General features: G+C 44.1%; 1 protein-coding gene across 1 annotated transcript in view; it reads left to right on the plus strand.

Moving 5' to 3' along the window:
• Positions 1 to 754: 754 nt before the first annotated feature.
• Positions 755 to 10774, plus strand: part of LOC133563617 (neural-cadherin-like) — a 487520-nt gene continuing 477500 nt past the window's right edge. The window contains exon 1 of the mRNA XM_061917839.1: positions 755 to 1946. Coding sequence (XP_061773823.1) covers positions 968 to 1946 — 979 coding nt within the window. The 5' untranslated portion in view covers positions 755 to 967. The remainder of the gene's footprint in view (positions 1947 to 10774) is intronic.

Consider the following 10774-nt stretch of genomic DNA (forward strand, 5'->3'; position numbering starts at 1 on the left):
ACAATACGAAGTTCCTGCAGTCCTGGGTTCAAATCCAGGCTCGGGATCTTTCTGTGTGGAGTTTGCATGTTCTCCCCGTGAATGCGTGGGTTCCCTCCGGGTACTCCGGCTTCCTCCCACTTCCAAAGACATGCACCTGGGGATAGGTTGATTGGCAACACTAAATTGGCCCTAGTGTGTGAATGTGAGTGTGAATGTTGTCTGTCTATCTGTGTTGGCCCTGCGATGAGGTGGCGACTTGTCCAGGGTGTACCCCGCCTTCCGCCCGATTGTAGCTGAGATAGGCGCCAGCGCCCCCCGCGACCCCAAAAGGGAATACGCGGTAGAAAATGAATTTACATTATTGCAATCAGTTGATAAAACATTATCCTTTACAATTTATAAAAGCTTTTTAAAAAAAAATCTAGTACTCTGCTTGCATGTCAGCAAACTGGGGTAGATCCTGCTGAAATCCTATGTATCGATTGAATCGGAAAAAATATCGTTTTTGAATCGAAAGAAATCGATATATTATCGAATCACGAGCCCAAGAATCGATATCGGATCGAATCGTGGGACACCCTAAGATTTGCATCCCTAATAAAAGGGGTCGTATAAAAAGTGAAAAAAAAAAAAAAGGGTTGGCTGCTGACCATCACGCAGGGTGGGGGCACGTTGAGGAGCAGCTTCTCCACCACGCACCCCCTCCCCCTCTTTTTCTCGCTGGATGCCGCTGTCCGGCGCTGTGGTGCTGAAAGCTGCAAGTGAGCAAAGCCACCAGCCTGCAGGCTGCAAGGACCTTCTGCAACAGCGCGGTGCTGCGTGGGGGTGGGCCAACAACACACGACCCCCCCTTCTTCCCCCCCAGGATGCTTGATCAACTTCAGAAGTGTCTCACGGAAGGATGATATCAAACTATGAGGGGATTTGTCCGCCTTCATTTCCGCTGAATCGCTCGCAGGCAGCGTTTATGTAACTTGCCGCCGACATGATTTGGGTCGTTTCCACGCTGCTGTGTTGTTGCCTTTCCACGCCAGCGGCCGGACACCAAACGCCGCAGTCGCCGCCGTCCTTTCACGGCCACGTTTTTGAGAACTCGCCGGCGGCTTCCAGGGTGAACGGACTGAGCATCCCGGCCAGGCGCGTTAACGCGCAGAGAGGCTGCCGCGGGACGCACCTGGCCGTGCGCGGCAACGGCAGCGAGGATTTCCGCGCCTTCGCCCACCACAAGCGCGGGGATATTTTGTTGATGACCACCAGGGTCTTGGACCGGGAGCTGCGCTCGGAGTACCGGCTGAAAGTCGCTCTGTGCTGCAGCTCCTGCGCGTCAAACGCGGCGGTGCTTCTGGGTGTCGCGTCCGTGGAAGTGGACGTTTTGGACACGAACGACAACGCGCCGACTTTCGCGCAGTCAGACGCCTTGCATTTAACTTTAAATGACACCACGGTCCTCCGGAGTGTGGTTTGCACGCTGGCAGCCGTGGACGCGGACAGCGGCAAGAACGCGGACTTGACGTACAGTTCCGTGCCCGAAAATGGCACTTTTTACGTCGTCCCCAAGACAGGCGAAGTTCTGTTGCTCGACTCCCTCCTGGGGGTTCAATCTGCTCTTGAATTCCGAGTTTTTGCCACGGATCACGGATGGCCCCCCTTGACCAGCAAAGGCGTGGTGGTCACCGTTTCTGTGCGCAAGACCAGGCCAGAGAGGTCCAAGCGCGCAAGCAGTGCGCCCCTGGATGCCACCTCGGTGGCCCTCAACGTGTCCGAGGACGCCGGCGTCGGCTCGGTCATAACCAGCCTGAGCCCCGGCAGGTTCCAGTCTGCCAGCTTTGAGCTCATTTCACCGGAGTCGCGGAGTTCCCTCGTGTCCGTGGGCCACGACAGTGGAGACGTTATCATCACCAGGAGGCTGGATAGGGAGTCGCAGGCTTTCGTGGAGCTCACGGTTAAGGTTCAGGATAAGCGAGGTGAGTGGATATTGCTTTGTGGTGCTGCTGATGTCCTGTTTAATGAAAACCCACGCATGTTTTTACACTCTAGAGCAGGGGTAGGGAACCTATGGCTCTAGAGCCAGATGTGGCTCTTTTGATGACTGCATCTGGCTCTCGGATAAATCTGAGCTGACGTTGCTTAAAACGATAAGTAATGAATAATTCCACTTGTAATCACAGTGCTAAAAATAATGTTAAAAATATAAAACACTCTTATGCATTTTTAATCCATCCGTTTTCTACCGCACCTGTTCAAGAAGTTGCGTCAATGGTAAGAAGTTATTTATTATTGGTTAGTGTGGGGCTTGCCCTCCTGGGGGTTCTTCGGACCACCAAGCACCGACATGAGAGCCTGTTTCAGGGTTACAATATTGTTTTATTCTTCAATAAGTCTCTCAGTTGCTTTCCAGCAATTGTATTTCCAGCCCGCTTATAACAGAGCGACAGGTGATTAGATAACAAGTCCCAGGTGGGCCATCTACGCAACTGTCGCTGATTTCGAAGCCGGTCCTGGCACATCCCAGTTCGCTGCAGGCCCACAGGCCACGCCCCCTCTGCAGTTAGCTTCAGAATAACAATGTTATTACAAAGAATAATAGACCTATTATACTCTAGAAATGTTGGTCTTACTTAAAAATGCACATGTTTAGTTGTGTTCAGTGTTAAAAAAAATATTATATGGCTCTTACGAAAATATAACCCCTGCTCTAGAGTTTCACGCTCCATCCACCAAACGATCACACTTACTGACATTGCAGAAAAGATACTTATTCCACAGGTGTGCCTGCGTCTACATAATGTTTTGTTATGCCCCCCCCCCCCCCCCCCCCCCCCCCGAGGGTACAGAACATTATTCACACCCCACCCAACCCCTCTTAATTGAAATATCTTCGAGAACCTAGTATTTACCTTTTTAAGCCCGCTTAGTGGCCTTGGGGTTAGAGCAGGGGTGTCAAACGTACGGCCCGCGAACAGGTTTTATCTGGCCCGCGGGATAAGTTTCAGTATACAAATTAACCTGAAATTTTTGAATGAAAGAAACCGCTCTTCTACACGTGTCTACTGGATGTTGCAATAGCAATTTTTTTGTACCAAGGGTCGGCAACTTGCGGCTCCGGAGCCGCAGGGGGTTCTTGGATCACTCTGATGTGGCTCACCTGCATACTTGCTGACCCCCCCCCCCCCCCCCCATTCTACTGGGAGGTTTTCCAAATGGTATTGCCTCTCCCAGAAATCTACCCATGATAACATTCTCAGATTTTCACCCAGACAACAATATTTAAATCAAATCAAATCAACTTTATTTATAAAGCACATTTAAAATTGACCACAGGGGTAGCCAAAGTGTTGTACAACGGACAGGTTAAAAGATAATACGAGGACCGAGCAAACACAACATGATAAAAAATAAATAAATGAAACAAAGGCCGTGCCGTGATGGCAATGCCTTAAGCGTCCCGTCCTATCGACCGTGTCGTCTGCTTTAATATTATGCTGCCACATCTAGTGTGCGGCTGCTGACTCAACGCACAAGCGACTGTAAGGTATATTTGTTTAACAGCCATACAGGTTACACTGAGGGTTGTGATTAAAAACAAGTTTTGCACTCTTACTAATATGCGCCACACTGTGAACCCACACCAAACAAGAATGACAAACACATTTCGGGAGAACATCCGCACTGTAACACATTATAAACGTAACATAAGAAATACCCAGAATCCCATGCATCCCTAGCAAATGTGATGTTGTCAAGCGGCATTCAAATAAATCTCGCACTAATATTAAATGTTCATATTAAGGTGCGGGCCATGTGAGACCCCTGGTTAATACATAGCGCAAAAAAAAACAACTTTGTACGCTGTGTTATTTCATTTTAAATTTCAGAAGAGTCTTGTGGCTCCCGTACTTTTCTTTGTTTTGTGAAACGGGTCAAAATGTCTCTGAGTGGTAAAGGTTGGCGACCCCTGCTGTAGGTGATGGTACATATGTGCACAATCGAGGAAAATGATCAAACTACAAACACGGCATACTGTAATTTGATTTTGACTTTTTTATTTTGATGGATTGAAAATGAACACCATTGAGTTGACTGATAAACATTATCACATCATTCGTTCTGAAAATATAAATAACGACAAAAAAAGATAGAATACTATTAACAGCAACATGTTAGTGTAAAAAAACACGATTTGTACATTTTCAGAATGTGCTTCTTTATTTTTAAACACAGAAAACAATCTGAAGGTGTCTTTATTTTTAAGTTATCGTGCAGGGATTTTACCAGTCCGGCCCACTTGGGAGTAGATTTTTCTCCATGTGGCCCCCGATCTAAAATGAGTTCGACACCCCTGGGTAGAGTGTCCACCCTGAGATTGGTAGATCGGGAGTTCAAACCCCGGTCGAGTCATACCAAAGACTATAAAATTGGAACCCATTGCCTCCCTGCTTGGCACTCAGCATCAAGGGTTGGAATTGGGGGTTAAATTACATGAGCGCGGCCACCGCTGCTGCCCACTGCTCCCCTCACCTCCCAGAGGGTGGAACAAGGGGATGGGTCAAATGCAGGGGATAACTTCACCACATCTAGTGTGTGTGCGACTATCCGTGGTACTTTAACTTGAACATTATCTTTACTAGCCACTGTAAGAGGTGCATTCAGAACATAATCACTTTATTAACAAAACAGATGGATAAAATGATCGGCAACAACTTAATTTTAACATTTTTAACATTTTAGGTAGACTGCTTAGTGTGTGTGGTTCTCAAAACATAAAAAAAATGAATGTGCAGTTTTATAGTGTTACAGTATTACCTCATTGGTTCTCTGACGGAGCTCTAAAAACGATTGTATCCCAAATAAATTGAAGTCATTTTAAAAACAGGGCAATTTTAATATGTGACATACCTTTTTAAAAAAACAAAAACTTGTAGATAAGAAATATTGTCTAAAAAGACGATACACTATAATGCAATTTTAACAACTATAGTAGTTTTATGTATTAACGCAATATTTTTTTCTTGTAGCATAGACGTCTATAGTACAGTATGGAGGGGATTCATATAGATGGCCTCATTCCTGGGTGGATCTCCCGCGTGAGGGGGTTGAGGGGATTAATCATTTTGCAATGCGGTCTGCTGAAAATGATGGAAAGCGAACACTGGACAGTATATAGCAACTGACACATTTTCACAAAGTTTGAATTGCCACAAGCCATTTTAAGGTATTCAATAGGCTCCGGCACCCCCCCGCCACCCCATAAGGGACAAGCGGTAGAAAACTGATGGAACACTCTACTGCCATCTGGCGACTCAAGTAGATAACGCAACCCCCCTCCTTCCCCAATTAGTTGAATTTCACGTGTCGGGTAAACGGTGACGAATGGGGCCATACGGATCATCAATCAATCAATGTTTACTTATATAGCCCTAAATCACTAGTGTCTCAAAGGGCTGCACAAACCACTACGACATCCTCGGTAGGCCCACATAAGGGCAAGGAAAACTCACACCCAGTGGGACGTCGGTGACAATGATGACTATGAGAACCTTGGAGAGGAGGAAAGCAATGGATGTCGAGCGGGTCTAACATGATACTGTGAAAGTTCAATCCATAATGGATCCAACACAGTCGCGAGAGTCCAGTCCAAAGCGGATCCAACACAGCAGCGAGAGTCCCGTTCACAGCGGAGCCAGCAGGAAACCATCCCAAGCGGAGGCGGATCAGCAGCGCAGAGGAGTCCCCAGCCGATACACAGGCAAGCAGTACATGGCCACCGGATCGGACCGGACCCCCTCCACAAGGGAGAGTGGGACATAGGAGAAAAAGAAAAGAAACGGCAGATCAACTGGTCTAAAAAGAGAATCTATTTAAAAGCTAGAGTATACAAACCTTTCCTATTGTATCTCCTTCCAGCTGCATCAACAAATAAACACACAACAAACACACTAAGCAGCTTTACCATATCATAAAGAAGTGTCCGCAGTTTGAATATTTTTTTTTAACATTCTTGGCTTGTGTTGGACTCATTCTGCTTCAGTATGGTGCAGACTAGCTGGGGTGCTTTGCTCCAACTGCTTCACTAAGTCAAATTTTTGATGATTTGTTCCTGTAATTCAATGAATAACACCCATTTTGTCTTTTTCTCGTCACTGTCCTACGTGCTCAACACACCTTCCTTCCCATGCATGGAAAAACTAAGTTTTGTCGATCTCTAACTGCAAGATATTGCCAACAAGTAAGACCAAATATTTTGTTGACCAAATAATGGCAAGGATGCTTGTAATTACATTTTTTTTTTTTTTTTTAGCAATGAACCGAGATACAACTTACAGCTGGAGTTCCACATAACTTGGGAAGGAAGAGAGTTAGTGTGAAAGACAGTGCTGAGAAAAAGAAGTGGATGATGGTCATTGAATTCAAGAAATAAATCATTAAAAACTTGGCGAGACGATTCGAAGCGGAATGAGTCTAACGCCGGCCACAAGTGTTAAAATAATATCCAAACAGCAGACATGTATCCATGAAATTATCTAAAAGCTGCTAACGTCGTGTTTGACGGCGAAACAGCAGGAAAGAGACACTGTACAAGGTAAATGCTGTATATTATTACATTACTTCATAAAACTACTGCAGTTTGTATTACATTTGATTTGATTGTTTTCATACATTTCCTACCTAAAATATCTGATTGATTGATTGATTGATTGATTGAAACTTTTATTAGTAGATTGCACAGTTCAGTACATATTCCGTACAATTGACCACTAAATGGTAACACCCGAATAAGTTTTTCAACTTGTTTAAGTCGGGGTTCACGTTAATCAATTCATGGTATCTATATTTTTTAAACTTTTGTACAGAGGGAAGGATACGGCACAGACAGAAGGGATATCATTTTAGCTATATATATATATATATATATATATATATATATATATAATAAAATTAAGTGTATAATAAATCCAAATTGTGTATGTGCGACTATGTGTAGATTTAGCTGTTGTGTGTTGAGCGAGTGACGGAAGTCCCGGTGGTTCCAAAGCAGGCTAGAAGCACCGTGAGAGAAGCAGATAGTCGGGGCGAGAGCGAGGCGTCAGAGGTCCGTGTCCAGGCAGTAGGTCGACGTCCAAGAAGCAGCCAGGAAAGCAGAGGAAACGCAAGAAAATGGGACACACAGCTCGTACAGTGGGGAAAAAAGGCAGGCTGCAGGGGCGACAGGTGGGACACGAGAAAATTAGCACGATAGGGGGGGGGGCGGAGAGCAAAAGAGTGCGCATAGTGGTTCGAGTGTCTGCCCTGAGATCGGTAGGTTGTGAGTTCAAACCCTGATTGGCACTCCGCATCAAGGGTTGAAATCGGGGGTTGAATCACCATAAATGATTCCTGGGCGCATCACCGCTGCTGCCCATTGCTCCCCTCACCTCACAGGGGGTGATCAAGGGTATGGGTCAAATGCAGAGGACTAATTTCACCACACCTAGTGTGTGTGTGACAATCATTGGTACTTTAAATTTAACTTAAATCATTGGTACTTTAGCATAGAGCTTGAGGTTTAGGCTTCCTGTACGGAACAGGTAGCTACGTTCTGGCACGGGATAGCAGGTTGTGTGGGCTTATGACAGTGACAGGTGTGCTGATTGCTGACGATTGATTGCAGCTGCTAGCTGCAGCCGGACTGGCGCTGAGCACCGCGGTGAGCTCGGGCCGTGACAAATGTTACATGTTAAAATTGTGGTGTTTTGGGAGGGCAAACACCGATTAAATTAATTGTAATTGGAGACATTCATTTGAGTTACAAGTGTTTTTAGTTAAGAGCTCCGTTTTAACCCATTTAGTGCTTAAGTTGAGGTACTACTGTATTTTCACCAGCCTGTATGAAAAATGTTTTCCACTACAAATGACCCCCTGAATGTTTCCAAACATTTTGCACATCCTATTTTGTGCAACTTTTGAATGCGTGGGCATTAATAACTTTGCAAAGGCCAACTTGACTTGGATGTCAAAAGATGACCTAAACTTGTGGTGTGCCAGCGGAGTAGTTGTCTTGCATGTTCAGTCCTTCCTTTAAGTGCACTAGAAGATGTGTGAATGGGTTGTTTGTTTTCCTCCTGTGGCAGAATCTACCATTTCGGTGGGAATAAGGCACAATTTGCCAAATAACTTGAGTATTTTGTTGGGTGAAAGGCGCCGCTTAACTGTACCCGGACTTTTCAATCAAGCCATTTGTTGCTTGGCGATGTTTGATGTTGAACTATGTCCTTGATTGACATAGTTGGTGACTGTGAAGTCGGTTTTTTTTTTTGGAGTTAATCCTTGCAGAGTGTTCGCGCCACTGTGGCCCTCCCGCTCTCATATACTGGCATTACCCCGCTAATCCTCTCCTCATTCACTCTCGAGGCTGAGGGATTTGAAATAGCACTGCCACAGTCTGACAACTGCGCAAATTAATGGCAGAAAGGTGCGGTTCATGCCAGCTTTTTTTTTTTTATTTATTTCTTTTTTTCCTTTTTGCATGGTGCACCAGAAGAATGGGGCCGCGTAAGGAAAAACAAATTGATGCCTTGTAATTGTGTTGCACACTGCAGGGGATCATTGTTTTCTTTTTAATTGCATGTCGACGTTTCACCGCACAGTGGGCTATTTAGTAATTGCGTACCTGATTGAATTCTATTTTTGTACGGTGATATTTTTTTTTTCCCAGAAAGGAAACATTTTTGAGATTCCCGGCAATATCCTGTCGCAGGTATATGGGAGAAATAAGCTGCTCTCGCCTGAGAGACACTCGAATGCCTTCCTCCATTTGATCTCTCCCACCTCCTGATCAAAGGCCTGCCATGTCCTTTATGCTTAGTACAGTTTTCCAGACAGAATCCTGATGGTTGACTGGGAGGACAGGCTCCTGTCTTCCAAATCCTCGCAAGCAAGATGTCTGATGGAAGCAGCCCTGCTTACCTGATTTGAATTTTTACACCTTGCCCAATCTCCCATATGAATTTGCTAGCCGGCGCCACATGCGTGTTTGCATGTATTGTTTTGTACAGTTCTGACCCTCCATCTGTAAAAGAGGTCTCACACAGCTTCATTCTACTTGCCATCCGACATAGGGCCTCATCTACTAAAGGTTTGCATGTACTAAAACACGGGCAAACTTGATAGCACGGGCAAAGCTGATGCAGTTTTTGTGCAAAAGATTGCGTTTCTTAGGTGAGCAACATAAGGCACTGGTTCTCAACCTTTTTTTCTAGTGATGTACCCCCCGTGAACATTTTTTTAATTCAAGTACCCCCTAATCCGAGCAAAGCATCTTTGGTTGAAAAAAGAGATAAAGAAGTAAAATACAGCACTATGTCATCAGTTTCTGATTTATTAAATTGTATAACAGTGCTAAATATTGCTCATTTGTAGTGGTCTTTCTTGAACTATTTGGAAAAAAAGATATACAAAAAACTAAAAACTTGTTGAAAAATAAACAAGTGGATTCATGAACTTAATTCTAAACATTTGTTAAAAAAAAATAAATCTTTAACCTCATTATTTATGGAACATGTCCTCAAAAAAATCTAGCTGTCAACACTGACTATTCCATTGTTGTATTTTTTTTCACAGTTTATGAACTTACATTCATATTTAGTTGAAGTATTATTCAATAAATATATTTATAAAGGATTTTTGAATTGTTGCTATTTTTTAGAATATTTAAAAAAAAATCTCACGTACCCCTTGGCATACCTTCAAGTACCCCCAGGGGTACACGTACCCCCATTTGAGAACCACTGACATAAGGCACTGCCGTTGTCCCGATACCAATATTTTGGTTCTTTTCTAAATAAAAAGGACCACAAAAAATGACATTATTGGCATTATTTTAACAAAAAATCGATGTTTCTTATTGCAAGTTTGTCCTTAATTAGAACAGTGAACATATAAGACAACTTTTCTTTTATTAGTAAGTAAGCAAACAAAGGCTCCTAATTTAGCTGCTGACATATGGAATAACATATTGTGGCATTTTCCATTCTATTATTTTGTCAAAGTTATTATGGACAATGGTAGAAAATGAATCATTAATCTACTTGTTGATTTCCTGTTAATATCTGCTGACTTACTCTTTTAACATGTTCCATCTACACTTCTGTTAAAGTGTTCTAATCACTTTGGGGCGGTATAGCTCCGTTGGTAGAGTGGTTCGATCCCCACTTCCGCCATCCTAATCACTGCCGCTGTGTCCTTAGGCAAGACACTTTACCCATCTGCTGTGATGTTTGGCTGGCATTGTGGCTATGCGGTTGCATTCTCTCGTTGATGCAGGTGGAATAGACACAGCGTAATGGTAAGGAATGATAATTTATTTCTACTACAAAAACAGAATAGGAACAAAAACACTTGCACAAGGCACTACAGACAAAACAGACAACTAGCATGAGAGCTTGAAAGAACTAAAGGCGCTAGCATGTAAGCTAGGGAAACAAACAAAGGAATAGCGTGGAAGCTAACGAGTACAAAAAGACATTGCCACAATCGGGAATAGCGACGTCACCTGTTGCATCGGACAGCAAACTAGACTGCGAGGATGAGTAACAGAAAAGGCAGGCTTATATACGGACAGGAATTAGGAGGCAGGTGCATGTCAAAAACACAAGGCAGGTGACACAAATGCATAGTCATGACAACAGAACAAAACAGGAAGTGCCACCAGGAACTACGGAAGACAAAGGCTAACAAGATGTGATATAAAACAGAACCAAAACCAGAATATGACACGATCCAAGACGCGGATCATGACATCTGCTCCCAGTGCCAC

The sequence above is a fragment of the Nerophis ophidion genome, linkage group LG12, assembly GCF_033978795.1.
Source record: "Nerophis ophidion isolate RoL-2023_Sa linkage group LG12, RoL_Noph_v1.0, whole genome shotgun sequence".
Lineage (NCBI taxonomy): Eukaryota > Metazoa > Chordata > Actinopteri > Syngnathiformes > Syngnathidae > Nerophis > Nerophis ophidion.